The sequence below is a fragment of the Nansenia antarctica genome (genome assembly GCF_963989245.1).
Source record: "Nansenia antarctica genome assembly, chromosome: 4".
Taxonomy (NCBI): Eukaryota; Metazoa; Chordata; class Actinopteri; order Argentiniformes; family Microstomatidae; genus Nansenia; species Nansenia antarctica.
This window is the reverse complement of record NC_137689.1, coordinates 58,033,531-58,051,222: the sequence shown is the minus strand read 5'-3', so window position 1 is coordinate 58,051,222 and position 17,692 is coordinate 58,033,531. Positions and strand designations below refer to the sequence as shown.

The following is a 17,692-nucleotide window of genomic DNA, read 5'->3' as shown; positions in this document are numbered from 1 at the left end:
ATGGTGCTGGGCAAGGTGAAGACCTTCGCGGTCTGTATTGACTGTCTGAATGACAACAACATGCCCGTTTTCTCCGGCGGTGACTTGGTCTCAGGGAGGGTAATCGTCGAAGTCACCGGGGAGGTTCGCGTGAAAACGCTGACCATAAACGCGAGAGGAGTAGCTAAGGTCCGGTGGACCGAGTCTCGCAACGCCGGAGCCAACACTGCGTATACGCAGAATTACACCGAGGAGGTGGAATACTTAAACCATAACGACACCTTAATAGGAGATGAGAGAGGTAAGGGACAACAACAAACAATTGTGCACTCATCATTCTCGCAGCAGAGATAGACTGGCAAAAATAGAGAGGCTCCACAATTATGTGGATCTGGATTTTATTTTCTAGAATAGAATCATCTGATCATAATAATGCCAACAATGTCAGGTAGCTGAATGTTGTGGTTATGATGGACTGACTGACATTTGCATATGAGTGATGGGCTGGTCAGTAATTATATATATATTTTTTGGAATAGGCCTATACATGTCACACACATTCCATAAACATACATCTTGAAGACATAACTCTCATTCTGTGTGTCCTGAGCGAGTTCCCTGATGGCTAGTAGTGGTGCTGATGCGACAGGGATTATTCACGCATGGACAGGTTTTCCTCATTCACATCATATAAGTAGGCATGGTTCGATAACGACCGCAGGGAAATTGATGTCTTATGACTCAAAACATTTTATAGTTGTGTTTTTATGTATACTACTTGCGACAGTGACATTTGTAAACAGCGTATAGAGCTACTCTTATCGTGGACGTGGGCAAGTTTGAAGAATAGATTAGAGAAATAATTCCAAAAATGTAAATAAGAGCAAAGTTCAATCTAACTATGGCTGATAAATTCAACGGTTGTCACAGTTGACATAGATTGATCATCATATTATCAGGAATATTCTTTCTCCGATGACAATATCCTGAAGTTAACTCCCTTTGTTAGAAGCGGTTCAAACCTGCTCAGAAACTGGTTGAGGGAAGAGGGGGCCGTGGAGGAACGAGATTTTCTCGCTTCTGATTGGTCCATATTCCCATGTGTGGCTGGTTCATCTCATCTGATTGGTCCACATTCCCATGTGTGGCTGGTATGACATCATCCTTCTAAGGAAGTGACAGTAGAGCATGCCACTTCCAATGTGCTGCTATATCCTACTGTAGTGAAACATTATGAACTCAGAGAAGACCTTATTGGCAACAATTCTTTGTTTTACAAAACAGTACAACTGATGTGTCACATCATATGAGAGTTATGCTCTAACATGGATACCATTGGCTTTGTGACTACAGGACTACAGAGAGAAATAATGATTTGTGCTAGTACGTTATGCCTACAAAGCCAGCCTTCAGTAATTTAAGGCTAACAACAGTCATAGTGAGACGTGCAGATTTGGCCGTGGGACACAGAAAACATAATTGTGTAAACATACCATTGACAGACTTTGAACTCTGTAATTTAATTGGAAATTCTTTGATATTAATATAACCACATGTTCAGTTAAAGGCACACGTAACAGAGCAGACACAATATAATCAATATTCAATGAATAAGTCACATGAACATTATATGCATCTCCAGACAAAATTGGCCGTTTATTTTACACATTTTTTGAGACACATTTTCATATTTTCTGACTCAAGAACGTCTATCCACAACAATAAGATCACCAAGAACCTCAAGAGAAGAACGGTCACCATCACTCAGCAACCAGCAACCCAGCCTCAGTTCAGAATAGCCGTTATAGAAAACTGATGATGTACAAATGAGTTGATTGTTAAGCTAGCTAGAAACCAACACATGTCATGTATGTAGGGTTTTTTACTTCCAGAGTGGCCAACCCTGGTCCAGGCGGGCTGCAGTTCTGTAGCCTAGCACCAACAGACCTGTTTCGATTGATAGTGGTTAAATTGAAGCCCATGATAGGTTGATTAGTTCAACCAGGTGTGTTAGCGCTGGCCTGGAACAAAACCCTGCACACACAGACGTTTTTAATGCACTGTAAAAATGTTGAGTTGACGTTGATTGACTGCTACTGTTTGAAATGGTACAATAAAACATGATGACGACTAATAAACTGAAGTGAATGTACCTGCCCTCTTGTCTGTCTTTTATTTCTCTCTAAAGTCTTTATATCTCTCTCTTACATCATCTCCTCTTTACTGTCTGTGACATAGCTGTATACTGCTGTTTCAATGTGTGGGTGAAGCACCTCTCTTTCTCTCTCTCTCTCCTCCCCCTCCTCCCATTCCACAGAACACATGGCCAAACGTAGAGGGGCAGGGCTATGGTAGATTTCCTCCAATGGCAGCCTGAGCAGTAAATGATGTGTTAGATTCCCTCCAATTAGAAGCCGAGTAGTAATAAATGCGTTAGAGTATCTGGCTGAGGGAAGCTGCTTGTTCTAGTTCAGACCGGTCTGCTCCTGCTCTGCCCGCGATGCCGGTGCCTTGACAGCGTACACACATACATACATAAACACACACACGCACGCACCCAGGGACGCACCCGCACACATGCACGCACACAGACACACAGAGAGGTTGCTGGTTGTTTATAACAGCTCTGGTGCCAACAAAAAAAAGAAAACATGTGAGTGGGAGAGACAGATGCAGCATGTTTTTGCAGCCAACTAGAGCATGCAAGACTGCTGAGGTGGCAGGAAAGTAAAGAGCAAAGTTGTACACGTCAATGTAAACAATAACATGCACATTCCGGTAGTGAAATAGGTTCCTGTTTTCTCTCTCTCTCTCTCTCTGGGTGTGTCTTGGTGTGAACTGTTCTCGTCTTTGAACTGAGGGTTAAAGAAATACCATTACAAAATGATACTGTAACCATGTAAAGTGTTCAGATTACTGCACATGATATGTATGTGGACAATTATTTGAATACTGTACCTTATTTAATGGGATAATATTTTTGTAATATGTCATGAAAATTTGAGGTTAAAGGTCTGATGATGAGGTCTGCATTATGAACCATGGGTTATTATATGTTAACATGACTGACTGTCTAGCATTGCATAAAATAAAGAAAATTCTTTGAAACAGAACTACTGTATTTAGTGTGTGTATTTAGTGTGTGTGTGTGTGTGTGTTTTTGTACATTTTTGTAAGAGCTGGGGTGTGAGGTCAGCATATTACAGTGTACATTTGTGCCCATATTTTGGGGAATGCCAGAGAAACCAGCTGGTTTCCTCCGTCTGTGTCACTATCTCGATCTCTGTGTGTGTAGGGTGTGTCCCAGGTATAGTATGGTGTATTTGGAATCTTTTCCTTTCTTTCAGACGAAGACAGTCCAGTGGAGGGGCTGACAGTTCTCCACACAGGCTTACACGAGTTTGCCTTCAACTTCCAGCTGCCACAGATGTAAGTACACACATACACTACACACACACACACACACACACACACACACACACACACACACACACACACACACACACACACACACTCATCACATATAATATATGCCCTCCAGGCAGCTGCTGTAAGTGCATGGAGCTGAACAGGCACACACAGGCCTATTCAAAAACACTGTAAGATGCAGTCATTTGGGATGTACACATCCTAATCCGACTTATCTTCCTCCTCTTCTGTCCTCTCTCTCCTCTCCTCTCCTCTCCTCTATCCTCTCCTCTCTTTTCTTCCTCAGGCCCCTGGCCACCTCATTTGAAGGTAAGCACGGCAGTGTGCGCTACTGGGTGAAGGCAGAGCTGTTCAGACCATGGCTGCTGCCTGCCAAGGCCAAGAAAGAGTTCACTGTGTTTGAACACATCGACATCAACACGCCACTTCTGCTGGTAAGGAACCCTCCTGCCCCCCCCCCCCACACACACACACACACATACACACACATGATTGGGTATGACTCAATAATCATTGTTTTAACTATGTCTGTGTGTGTCTGCAGGCTCCTCAGGCTGGCTCTAAGGATAAGACCCTGTGCTGCTGGTTCTGTGCCTCAGGGCCCATCTCGCTCAGTGCCAAGATAGAAAGGAAGGGCTACACTCCAGGTGAGACAGACCCCCCCATCCTCCTCCACCTCCTCCTCTCCCTTCTCCTCCTCCCCACTGAGTCCAACCGGTCTGATCTGTAGCTACCTCTCTCCATCTGATAGACTGCCCTCCTCCTCTCCTCTCTCCCAGGCGAGTCCATCCAGATCTTTGCTGAGGTGGAGAACTGTTCTTCCCGTGTGGTGGTGCCCAAGGCAGCCTTGTACCAGACCCAGACGTACTTCGCCAACGGAAAGGGCAAGCAGATCCAACAGCTGGTGTCCAACCTGCGAGGGGACTCTCTGCCCCAAGGCAAGAGCCAGAGCTGGGAGGGCAAGATGCTCAAGATCCCCCCTGTCTCTCCGTCCATCCTGGACTGCCCCCTCATCAAAGTTGAATACACAGTAGTGGTAAGTGAACGGTCATCCTGTACGTTCATCACCCACCTCACTGACGTTGGCTTCTTCTAGCATTATGACTGCCCCTGGTCTGAGCGAGCATAGATTACGGTACTTTTTCTTGACTTTTTTCTATGTCTAATGGATAGATGATTCACTTACTTAGACAAATGTATTTGTTGTAAGTCGCTTTGGATAAAAGCGTCTGCTAAATGCCGAAAATGTAAAGGTTAATGGTGTGGCAGTGTGACACTCCAGCCTCCTGTTGGATTCCTCCCCTCTCCTCTCCCCTCTTCCTTAGTTTGTTGATGTACAGTACATGAGAATGTGTTCTCAGTCACCTTGGTTGTATAAGTGGATATGAAATGATAGATACAGTACTCGGCTTAGCAGGTGCTTTCCACTCGATGTACATGTTATCTAAAATTCAGAAGAATTAAGTAAATCTGAGTACATCTGAAGACAACCTTTTTTAATGTCTCGCTCCCTTTCAACTGCTCTCCCTGTCTCTCTCTCTCTCTCTTCTCCCTCCCTCTCCTCCCCCCTTTTCTCTCACTCTCTCTCTCAGATATACGTGGACATTCCTAGGGGGTTGAACTTGTCCCTGTCGTTGCCGCTGGTGATAGGGACCATCCCCCTCCATACCGCCTCCAGCCGATCCTCCAGCATCAGCAGCCACTGTAGCCACATGAGCTGGCTAGGCCTCCCAGAGACACCGGAGGGTAAGATACCAGACGCAGCAGCAGAAACACACACATGCTGGCGTGTGAACAAACACAGACGCCGCCATACAGTACATAAACACATCGCATACGCACACGCACACATGCACACACACACACACACACACATGCACACACGCACACACATACACACACACACAGTAATGTCCTCACAGCTGTGTTTGTCTGTGTTTGTCTAACTCTGTGTATGTTTCCTCTCCCAGCTCCCCCTAGTTACAGTGAGCTGGCAGTATCAGAGGAGCACAGACGAGGCTGTCTGGAGGGCTGTCAGACACCAGACAGCACTGGAGAGGACCCCAGCCCACTGCTCGCTTACATCACAGAGTTCAGATACCAGCCACCACCGCTCTACTCAGAGGTACACACACACACACACACACACACACACACACACAGTCATGTCCTCACGCTCACAACTGAACTCTAGAAACTCTGTTCACTCCATTCAAACTCCAGAAAGTCCATCTTCACTCCTCTGAGATATACCAGTATAAAGTATGGACATTATACCAGCTGAGCAACACCACAGATCATGGATAACCACAGTCATGGAGACAGCTGTGTCGATATGTACCAACAGTACGTTATGAACCTGTGTCTCTCTGTGTCCCAGGTTGACCCTTACCCAGATGTGGTCTGTGGTGGTCAGGAAGTGGGGAGACCTGACCCCTGCCCTTCTCGCTGAGTAGAGCCCAGGCCTGGTCAGAGAAGACAGGCAACTGCGCCGAAAGCTTGAACCAACATGGCCGACACAATGGTCACCTGCAGCTGGAGCCAACATGGCCGGCTTGACAGTATGACCAACTACAGCTGGAGAACCCAGGCCTACTCACAGAAGACAGGCGACCACAACTACAGCTGCAACCAACACGGCCGACACTGCAGTCTACAGCCGAAATATACCGTATGGCTGTATTAGGGACATTGGTGTGAAATGACAGGGATTTTAGCCATGTGGGAAACTGGGTGTCCTGGGCGTGGATTGTAGAGGGGACACCTCAGTGTTATCACAATAGCAGTTTTCTTCTGGTCTTGAGGAACAACAAGGTCTATGTCTCCATTCTACAGCACAAATAGCATGGTTCTAAAAGGAGAGGAAAGGCGTGGATAAAGGAAAATCAGACAACCCACTGTTGGAATAGAAACAGTGGTGAGACGTGTCCTCCAGTGTCACGTGAAATGTGCACATGCCTTTCTCTCTTTTTAAACACTATTTGCGGTTTCATTATTTTTTTTTTATCACCTATTTAATATGCTCCTATATGTTTGCTGGCTTTTCACCATTTTGCTCCTTCACCAGAGACACAGAATGCAGAATTTCAGAACAAACAAACAAACAAACAAACCAACATATAAAACCATGAATGCTGCTGCTCTCAGAACTGTGTTTAGTTTGTGTAGAGCTAAGCCGAGGTGAGTGGCCTCCATCAGGGCCTAGCGGTGTGATCCTTACTGCCCTGGCCTCAGGTGCTCTTCCCTGAAGACAAACGCTGGGCCGAAATGCACTTATGGGCCAAAACAAAGAGAAGAGAGGGTGGAAACCGAATTACAAAATACATTATAACAAGTTTACAGATGGAAAAATCAAACAAAGATTGTTGTTCAAAGTTGTATTCCACTTCCAAACTGTAAACAATACTAAGTGCAATATATTTTTGTATTTGTGGGGTTTTTTGCACTAGTTTTCATATTCTTTGTTGTTGTTTTTGTATTTGTGTGCATTACACCATTATTGCCATTACGATCTGAATGCTGTCATGATCTTCCTTTGTATAAAATAAAGAAGCCTTTTTTATTATCAGATGTGTTTCACTGTGAAAAACATTAGTTCATTATCATTGTACAAAGCAAAAGCCAACTTATTTATACTGAAATTGGTCTGATATGAGTTCATTCCATCCATAAGGAATATTCTATTCCAAGCTATTTCTGAGGGTGTGACCAAATTCTAGGGCAGATTCTGTTCCTGTCTGGCCCTAGTGTTCTCAGTCAGCTTCAGCCCTCTGCCTGTCTGTAGCAGCTGCCCCCCCCTCCTCTCTTCCTCATAGCTCTCTCTCTCTTTCTCTCTTTCTCTCTCTCTTCCTATCTCTCTTCCGCCCTTCTTTCTCTCCATGCCGATGTCTGAAAGTCAAGGCAGGACAAGGGAGCATTGTTTCCTCCACAGTGTTTATGTGTGCACACACATACACACAAACACACAAACACACACACACACACACAAACTCATTCTCTCTCTCTCTCCCTCCAGACAGACAACCATTTGGAATAGACATGCCTCATGCATTCCAGGAATGTTTACATTTCCATCCAGCCTTCTCTAGAGGCTTACACACACACACACACACACACACACACACACACACACACAGAGAGAGAGAGAGGCAGAGCAGATGCTGGACTCAGCTCACGTGAAATATCTCACACCACACACATCTTGTATGGATGCTGGACTACTATACTAGGGTCTATACCTAGTCAAAGGTGCAAGGAAAGGTAATCCAGACAGGGTACAGAGCTTTTAAATGTGAGATAATAGCCTTTTTCCATACCACAAACACACTACCCTCACACTGCCCTCTGGGAAGGCCCCAACATGTCTGAGCATATCCTGTTCACTCCCTCATTACAATCTGAGTCACTGGGTTCTCTGACCTACTGTCCTACTCTCTCTCTGTCGCACGCACGCACACACGTGCACACACACACACACACACACACACACACACACACACACACACTCACACACACACACACACACACACACACACACACACACACGTGCTAGTAATTTTCTAATAAATTCTCAGCCCCATGACTCACTTAATTTTCTACTCTTTACTCACAGGAAGTGAAATATGTCTGGAAGGAGAAAGAGTGTGAGGCAAGTCTCCCCTCGGGCATTGCTGCCATGTACACCATTAGAGGGGAAACAGATCCAGATCCTAACCATCCCAAATTAGCTGAATTGATGAATAGACAAGATGACAAGGAAATGATAACCTGTATTTCTCTTTAATGTACCCATGTACGTGCTTCACGTTTGGCAAAGCACCAGTAAGGACCTGTTGTGACATCCTTTGTTTTTTCCACACACACACACACACACACACACACACACACACACACACACACACGTGCACACACTGAAAGGTCATATGACAGAAGAACTGGCTGGTGCTACTGTACAAGTGATAAACAGAAACCGGTTTAGACTGGATTGAGAGATGCAGCCACGAAGGCAACACAGTTTCTGTGTGTGTGTGTGTGTGTGTGTGTGTGTGTGTGTGTGTGTGCGCGCGCGTGTGTGTGTGTGTGTGCGTGTGAGTGTGTGTGTGTGTGTGTGTGTGTGAGTGTGCGTGTGTGTGCGTGTTTATCTTCTGACACAGATATTTGGAAGGCCTAGAATGTTATCAGGAGAGATCGTGCTCGGAGCTATTTCCCCCTCCCTACAGACATCATGTCTTTCCTTCTGTGCTGATCTGCTTGCATGTGACAACTTAGGGCACTTACTGAGTGAGACTCTGGGAACAAGGAGTTTTTTCAGTGAGAGGAGAAGAGAAAGATAGATTGTATTTGATGTATATAGTGTATGTGTAAAATGTATCTACTATATCACTCAGCAGAAGATTATATTCCTGTGAACACACACAAGTAATATACAGTACATTCACACACACAAAACACACACACACACACACACACACACACACACACACACACACACACACACCACACACACTTGAATACTAATACAAGACTGCTGTGCCCATTTACAGTTTCGAGACAACATTATGTGTCTATACCCAGGGCCAAGGCCTAGATGTCCCGGTTGTGGATTCAGCCATTTTACTTTTGAAACATCCAACCAGACAGCCTACCTTACCCTTGATAAGTGGATAGAAAGTCATAATGGAGGATGAAGTTGCCCTGGCGTCCTCTAGTTATGTGCTGATGGCCATATTCAACCCAGAATCTCACCGTGTTGTTCTGATCCACGAGTGCAGAGAGCCAACATTGCTGGAGTGTATTTCTCTTCTATTTAACAACACTGTTCCAGACACACACTCGCATTTCACAGCAATATGAGATAAGGTACAGTAAAGGAACATTAAATCACACAGAGTAGATCTTATCAGCAACTTGTAGAGGAGTGGTCAGTTGTGTTCCCATTTCCCTCCAGTAACGGTCAACACTGGTGTTGAATGTGGCTTAGAGTTTAGTTTAGAGACATCCCAAGGCCATTGGGGAAATACACACACTGAGATAAAAGTGAAACAATAGCCATAATACAGTACGGTCTAATACTAATACTGCTATTATCAAAGACGAACAGACTAAGCCTTGAAATGACAACGTTCCTCCTAATTATTTTTTACAACACTTATAATCACACACGCACACACGCACATGCACGCGCACACACACACGCACGCGCACGCACGCACGCGCGCGCACACACACACACACACACACACACACACACACACACACACACACACACACACACACACTGTGTAAAAATAAAACTTGATGAATGCCCATGACACCAGGTTAATGTCAGTTATGTTTGGCCTAACATGCCATTCCTGTCCTCCAGCTGTCATAAACATGCCGAGGAGCGAGTAGTAGTATGTTCCATTGTTTCACTGTGGCAGATTACATACACATTCCGAACTGTGTTTGATAAACTGTAGCCTTTAGACGAGACATCTGGCAGTGCAATGTTTGATACATATTCCTCTTCCTCTTTGTAGACTCAAGAGCACTACTTGTGTTGGCCAATTTAAAACAGTGGGGATGGGGATTACCCATTCATTTATTCCATGTTCCTAGGGCGACCCCCCCTGGGCAAACACCGTAAGCTTTTACTGCAGCAACCTTCTTTGACAGCCATTGGCTGTAGCAACTCGACTCATTTGACGAATCAGAACGGACTTTACAGTAACAGCGGTGTTAAGAAATGACCAATAGAAAACAGCGACACGGGCGCGGATTAACGGCTGTGTTGACAGGTGGTTTGTTGTGATTTCGTGACCTGCGTGCAGCATCAACCGTAGACGGTGACCGATGACTCTCTTGACCGCTCGCATACAACTCGCAGAATGAGTCTTTCTTTAAGGTGGTATACTTTAACTAGCTTGCTATTCCATTTCCAGTATCTAGGCTAGTTAAAGCAAGGTTGTTAGCTAGCTACCTACCTAGCTAATTGAACTCTGAAACTCAGTGAAACTAAATGTGTTTACACGGTGTCTTGGTTTAGCAAGAAGCTGTAGCTAGTATCGTTGTGACCAAACGGGGTCAGACAGCTAGCTATAGCCTAGCTTCTGTTGTGATATTGATGATGGTGATATTGTTCAATGCGTGATCTGTCTTGGTGTGCACGTTACTTGTATTTCATTCTGCTGGCAACAACCTATCTCTAACTGTTCCTGTGTGTGATTGTAAACAGTTATTTAAATTGACACTCTAGTCTGATCTGCAGGACCGAACTGGCAGCGGATAAAACCAAGCGGAAGAAGAGGAAAGAGCTGAGCGAGGAGCAGAAACATGAAATCAAAGAGGCTTTTGAGCTGTTTGACACAGACAAAGATCAAGAAATAGACTACCATGAACTCAAGGTAGTCATTAGATAGGCCTGCCGAGCTGACTTGTCTATTGTCTTGATGTGTTTCTGCCTAAGCCAGTGTTCTTTGATATGGCAACCACAACGTGGTCAAGAGTGAGATGGTTTGGTCAAATTTGGAATAGCCTATATAAATTATAATTTATTTATGTGTAGTGGTGTTGTCCCCCCATTGACACACATGACCCAAACTGTTCCAATTTAGGTTGCAATGCGTGCTCTGGGCTTTGAGGTGAAGAAAGTGGATGTCCTGAAGATACTAAAGGACTACGACAGAGAAGGGAATGGCAAAATAACGTTTGATGACTTCAATGAAGTCGGTGAGTGCCTTCTCTATGCTTCTGTTTCAGCACTCATCTGTGTATAGTGATGACGATCGATCTTGTGTGTGTGGTCCTGCAAGGTAAAGACACTGTGTGTGTGTGTGTGTGTGTGTGTGTTCCTCAGTGACAGACCGTATGCTGGAGCGAGACCCTAAGGAGGAGATGATGAAGGCCTTCAAGCTGTTTGATGATGATGACTCCGGGAGGATCAATCTAAGGAATCTGAGACGTGTGGCAAGAGAGCTGGGAGAGAACATTACTGATGAGGAGCTACGCAGCATGATCGACGAGTTTGATACAGATGGAGACGGGGAGAGTGAGTACACACACACACACACACACACACACACACACACACACACACACACACACACACACACACACACACACACACACACACATCATAAGCACTTTGAGCTGCAATGTTTGCAGGAAAAGTGCTATACAAAGAAAAGTTATTATTATTATTATTATAAACTGACTGAAAGCAGTCAGTAATATAAAATGTTGTCAATGTTGCTCCTTCTCTCTCTCTATAGTAAACCAGGAGGAGTTTATCTCCATAATGACAGGAGACTCGTGATTGAATGACTGCTTTTCTGACGGAGGCGGTCCGGGGACGCCAGCACACCATGGGATGGAGCGCTCCTTCAGGCCTCTGAAGAGCTGAGAGAGGGACCGTTATCAATGCCTGGGGGAACATTTGAGTACTACACCTGCTTCCTCTCCTGGGTGGCATTTCTTGATGTCTTTCATCAGCACTCATCTGAAAGAACTGGACTAAGAAGAAGAGCAAATACCTAGCCGTGTTGTTTTCACCCAGGTGTCTTCAGATCAGGGCAGATGAAGGAAAAGAGAGGAAGCCACTCTTCTAGACTGCTTAGACTCAACAAATGTCACTGTGTCATTCTGTAAGTCCCTTGAAGCCCTATTAGTTCAATTGAAAATATTAGTGTAGAATACTCACTTATGCATATTTGTGTGTGTACAACAACAGGTTAAGTTTACACTGGAAGGATACGTACATTTAGATTTGTTTGTATTGAGTCTCTTCCTCTCTCGCTTTCTCTCTCTCTCTCTCTCTCTCTCTCTCTCTCTCTCTCTCTCTCTCTCTCTCTCTCTCGCCATCTAATTATCCATCTAATTCTCTCAATGTTTTCTCTGGATACCCTGACTTTGTGGTTCTTATATTTTATTTTATTATTACTGTAACCTGTGTATACAAGTCCTGGGGGGAAATGCCATGACACTTCAGTGGTATTCCTGGAAAGGATAGACATTTTGATTATTTGATTGCTATCTTAGTTTCTAATGGCATTTCTATTTTGTATTCAGTGAAGTGTTTGAATGTGTTATTTATTTTAGATAAATAAATCAAATTGAATAGGACATCTGCTTGTGGTATCAATTCCTTTTAAATGTGCTTCCTTTGGCCAGTAGGGGGTGGTAGTATCCTGTGTCTCATAAACTGTACATATCAGCGCAAAAGGAGAGATGTTTTTTGCTTCCATTCAGTCCAACCAAACTATAAAACAACTTGTTGGGTCATTCCAGCCTTCATCTAGGAGTATTCATATTTGTATTATAGTGGTATAAGACTCGACATAGACACTTAAGTGATGAATCTGGGTTCTCTTTTACTGTAAAAGAGATTATTTCAATTTGTCGACAGCAACTTTAAAAATGGTGCAACTCATTGTAAGTGGACAGAGTTGGGGGGAAGCCTTACTTTTATAAAGAGATGTTTGGAAAAGAGTAGAATCAAGCTGTAAATGCTTTTAAACAGTGAACCTAAAGAAGACCTTAGTGACACATAACCACGGAGGTGCAAACCAGTGAAGAGCCTACTACGGCAGTCAATGGAAATCAGACAAGCAAAAGACACCAGTAGAGTAGGCTTAATCAGACACAGCTAGTCACTTCAAAGACACATGATACTGACCTCAATACCACTCAGTCTGATGCCACAAAACTCCCTGTCATTTTGGTTGCTCAAACCCATACTGATTTAGACAAAGAGTTGCGGAAACGAGGAGACTGATATTTCATGATTGACTTTTGATCTAAGCCTCAGAGAGAGTTCCATATGTTTGGGAGTGTTGGGTTTGGATTACCCAGTTTGCTTTGGTAATGACCCCAGCCAATCAGATGATGACAGGGTGGAGGATGCTGAGAGGTTTGCTGGCCTGTAATTAGAGGCTTGGGGTTTTTGAGCGACCGGGACAAGAATGAGGGTGGAGCTGTGTGTGTGTGTGTGTGTGTGTGTGTGTGTGTGTGCGTGTGCAACTCCACCCTCATTCGTATGTGTCACCCACATCACCCACATCCACTCCACACACACACACACACACACACACACACACACACACACACACACACACACACACACACACACACACAAAGCTCATTACCAAGGAGTGATTATCTTGCTTCCATTCCATAGCAGAGTGTGTCTAGTCTGTTCTAAAAAAGATTCAAGGTCAGCATTGATGTTCATTATCAGGACCTGCATCTGATCATTACTAGAGGATCAGGCATTATATGCCCCCTGCATTGGCACATGCTCAGCTGTTAGACCCTGGTCCATAGGACACACACATAGTCCAGAAATAACCCACCCTAGTTCCTCCCCGGTTACAGCCTCTCAGTTGGCCCTGTGTGGGCTCTACACACACGCACGCACACACACAGGCAGGCAGGCCCCCTCCCACATACACACGCACGCACGCACGCACACTCGCGCACACACACACACACACACACACACACACACACACACACACACACACACACACACACACACAGGCACAGACATGCACACACTCTCTTTTGTCCTGCTGGTAATCAGGTGTGTTGATGAGAACTCTATAAATACATCTGACTGTCTCGCGGCTCTACCCAGAGACTGAGGGATAGGGGTAATAGGAGCTGTTGGGGTCCTACTGTAAATGGGATAATGGAATAAAGCCCCGTCACTCCCCCATGTTCCTACACTGTGGCAGTTTGGAGTTTATAGATTCCCTTTACTGAGTATCATCATATCAACATCCTAAGACCACAGACATGTTTGAAACTGGGTTCCAAGCTGTAATGTACTGTACCAGATTAAGAGCAGTAAATGCACTACATTCCTCAAACACCCTGTCTTTGACTGTCCAGTCCAGGAAGGCTGTCTGTCTGACTGTCGAGTCCAGGAAGGCTGTCTGTCTGTCTGACTGTCCAGTCCAGGAAGGCTGTCTGTTTGACTGTCGAGTCCAGGAAGGCTGTCTGTCTGTTTGACTGTCCAGTCCAGGAAGGCTGTCTGTCTGACTGTCCAGTCCAGGAAGGCTGTCTGTCTGACTGTCCAGTCCAGGAAGGCTGTCTTTGACTGTCCAGTCCAGGAAGGCTGTCTGTCTTTGACTGTCCAGTCCAGGAAGGCTGTCTTTGACTGTCCAGGAAAGCTGTGGGCTCCAGTAGATGATATGAAACAGAGAGAGATCATCGTCATGCTCTGCAATAGGTTGACAATAGAACGCTATCCTCCAAAAATCATTATGTGAAATTGCCCAATTACTGAGACAATTACCTGCCTCTTGAAATCAAAGGGATTTGTAGAGAGAGAGGGGGGGGGGGGCAGGTGGGGTTGCCTACATTCATTAGAGATGCGTGGCGAGATCACAAGATTTGTTTGGATATAATGGAATAGAATGATGAAGGCGACTATAGAGAACTCAGCCAGCTGTCTGTATGGTATTCGACACAAGAGATCGCCATGTTGATGAATACATTAGAAACACTGTGGGAACATTGTCAGGGTTTGTTTTTGCTTGTTGAAAAACTGATAACCTTCATTGACCACTCGGTCTTCTTAAGACAGAACCAAGCACTTAGATAATACAACTTGTTGAAGAAAAAGAACACAATGCGTTAAAAAAAAATCCAGAAATGTTTAATTATTGTGCGATTCTGATCTATAGGCTACCATGACGTTTTTCTTTCATTACATTTTTATCTGATTTAATCCTGAAGAAGGTCTATGACCGAAAGAACAATAAACAACGTTTTTTGCACAATTTTGAGTGAGCGGATGCTGTTTTTCTGCACTCTATTGATACTCTTCAGTTCCAGCACCTCAGCTAAGTCTGATCACGGATGAGCGGTGGTATTTTCACTATTATATTTTTATCTGGCATAAGTGCGTATAGCCTAAGCATTATGGCTTAATGTACGGACGCCAAATACACGCCAATCGCCAAATGCTTTTCGGAACTTAAGTAGAAATTTCGATCAACTGAGGCAAAAAGGACAATGTTGAAACAAGGGTCAGAGTTCAGCCCTAGCGGTCAGCTGTCAGTCATTAGGTGAGTATGCCTACCAAGCTCTTAACCTTTCACCCTCAGAGAGAGAAGAGAGGAGGGGACGGGAAGGGAAAGGGGTGGAGGGATATGTTGCTGTTTGCCGTTACTCCCCTCCCTTCAGGCCAGCATCAGCCTGCATCCTCAACCCCCAACCCTCTGTTATGGTGAGCAATGTTGACAATGTTGACAATGTGGATATGTTCCCGACTCAGTCCTGGGGATCCACTGGGTGTGCAGCTTTTCATTTCAACCAATAACTACCATTAGGTTAAATGAATCAGACGTTTCACAGTTTGAACAATCATTTCTGTCAATAACTGTCATGTTTTCTGTTTCATTTCAATGAATGATAATTTCCCTAGGCTATTGTAGTTGATGAGGAGGGACAGCTTGGTTCTGTTGAGGTGTGAGTGTTTGTGCCATGTGCCAGTCAGAGCTGCGACAGGGAGCTACGACAGGAGAGTACAGGTGGGAGAGCCTTGACCCTTGCCTCCATAAAGAATGACCTTAACCTGCATTCCACAGAATGACCACCATTGACAAGAATTCCACCACACAACAACCAGAATTCCCAAGCGCTATGACCCCAATCTGCATTCCACAGTGGAATAACCAGATACGGTGTCCCAACAGTGTAGTTAACTGCAGCCACTGCTCACAGCCATGCATGCCTATCCAGCTGTCTCTGATACAGTAGGGACACACACACACACACACACACACACACACACACACACACACACACGCTCACACTGGTGCCTCAAGTATAGGAGAACATCTCAACAATGAGTGCTGCACCTTTGAAGTGCTCTTAGTGGCATCCTGGTGGGGTCAGCGTGGTCACCCATAACAAAAGACTGTAAAAACAGCCATCCGGGACAGGTGGGAGTGTGTCTGTGCGCATGTATGTGTGTGTGTGTGTTTGTGTGTCTGTGTCTATGTGTGTGTGTGCATGTGTGTGTGTGTGAGTGTGTGTGTGTGTGTGTGTGTGTGTGTGAGTGTGTGTGTGTGTGTGTGTGTGTGTGTGTGTGTAATTAAATAGCTTTAATTGAGCTTTTTTCAGAACAGTTTGTATGTGTTTTCCAAGCTCTTCCCTCAACATTCGCTGAGTGGAGGAGGCACAAGCAGCTGGTGACACACACACACGGAATGCCCAGAGAAGTGCTCCGGACTGTGAGCTATGCCAGGCAGTTGGGTGAGGATGGATTAGTTTACACACGCTCATGGCTTTCACAGTAACTCAATCTCCAGGAAAGTCCAGCCTCACCCAGCCCAGCCACGCGGGTGTGTAGTGCCCCATGCCCAACACTAGACCAACCTACAGGAGCCCAACCCTTATTCAGCACCAGCAAAACCCCAAAACCAGCAAAGTAATGTTCACAGCATCCCCTTAGTGACTGTCCATTGTCCCCCGTTGCCGCCGTTGTACACTTTTACGGCTTCTATAACGCTGGAGGATAGAAGAGAAAAGTGAACTCGTGACGTTGGAATTATAAGGTTCTATCTCCATTTTTGTCAAAATTGAGTTTTTTACATAATCTGATCCATTAGGTGTTTATTAATGCCTGTGTGGTGTTATTTTTAAAATGTTGAAATGTTTTAGTTTAGTAATTCATAAGGTTCCATCTCACAAAACATAATGGAATGTAAAAACTTTGACGCTCAATATCTCTGAACTACCCTAAACGGAGATAGAACCTTCTAATTCTAAGCTCACGAATTTATAGTGTGTGCCTCATATCATTCAACCGTGATGAGAATGGCTCTATGGCCATCAGCCATGCAGTGGGGGGGGGGGGGGTGTGGGTGCTGCTGGGGTATTGATTCAGATAGGACCTCACTTTTTGCCTCCTTGCAGCCAGGGAGAAGGGAAAGCCTTGGGACGTGATCCACACACACTGCACTGCAAAACGGTGTCACTTGACGGTTGCCTCTCAAAGCCACCCATCTGATACTAGCATCAACTTGGGGATCAACTGGAGCGAAGATTGAACCAGTAACCCAGTGGTGATAGGGCGCGTTGCACGACTGCCTGTGTCATTAAGCTCCAGTTCCTCTTGGCAGAGAAGTGAGTTGGCTATCCCACCGCTGTGGTCGTCTTGACCTTTAATCAGTCTGGTCACTTGTCCCGTCACTCAGAGGAGAGCAGCAGCCTGAGGAGAGCAGGACTGTCCTGAAGGATGTCAAGTCCCAGGGTTCACCTTAGTGCACGTATGCACCACTCAGGATAGAAG

The 17,692-nt window shown here is 45.0% G+C and overlaps 2 protein-coding genes across 3 annotated transcripts; both read left to right on the top strand.

Annotated features, from left to right (window-relative positions):
- Positions 1-5,913, top strand: arrdc3b (arrestin domain containing 3b; the record flags this gene model as incomplete). The annotated part of the gene is made up of 8 exons (XM_080528777.1): positions 1-280; positions 3,327-3,408; positions 3,695-3,842; positions 3,953-4,055; positions 4,188-4,444; positions 5,001-5,154; positions 5,379-5,533; positions 5,789-5,913. The coding sequence occupies 8 exons, from the start codon at positions 1-3 to the stop codon at positions 5,858-5,860; spliced, it is 1,251 nt and encodes a 416-aa protein (XP_080384903.1). The 3' UTR covers positions 5,861-5,913.
- A 4,276-nt stretch (positions 5,914-10,189) lies between these two features.
- On the top strand, positions 10,190-12,358 carry cetn3 (centrin 3). Of its 2 annotated transcripts, none has more exons than XM_080528513.1 (5): positions 10,190-10,294; positions 10,658-10,793; positions 11,004-11,118; positions 11,246-11,437; positions 11,661-12,358. In XM_080528513.1, exons 1-5 carry the CDS (start codon positions 10,278-10,280, stop codon positions 11,702-11,704), a joined length of 504 nt encoding a protein of 167 aa, XP_080384639.1. In that variant the 5' UTR covers positions 10,190-10,277; the 3' UTR covers positions 11,705-12,358. The 2 variants fall into 2 exon arrangements, with proteins under 2 accessions (XP_080384639.1, XP_080384638.1); XM_080528512.1 differs by having other exon boundaries at positions 10,195-10,294; positions 10,646-10,793.
- The last annotated feature ends 5,334 nt before the right edge of the window (positions 12,359-17,692 follow it).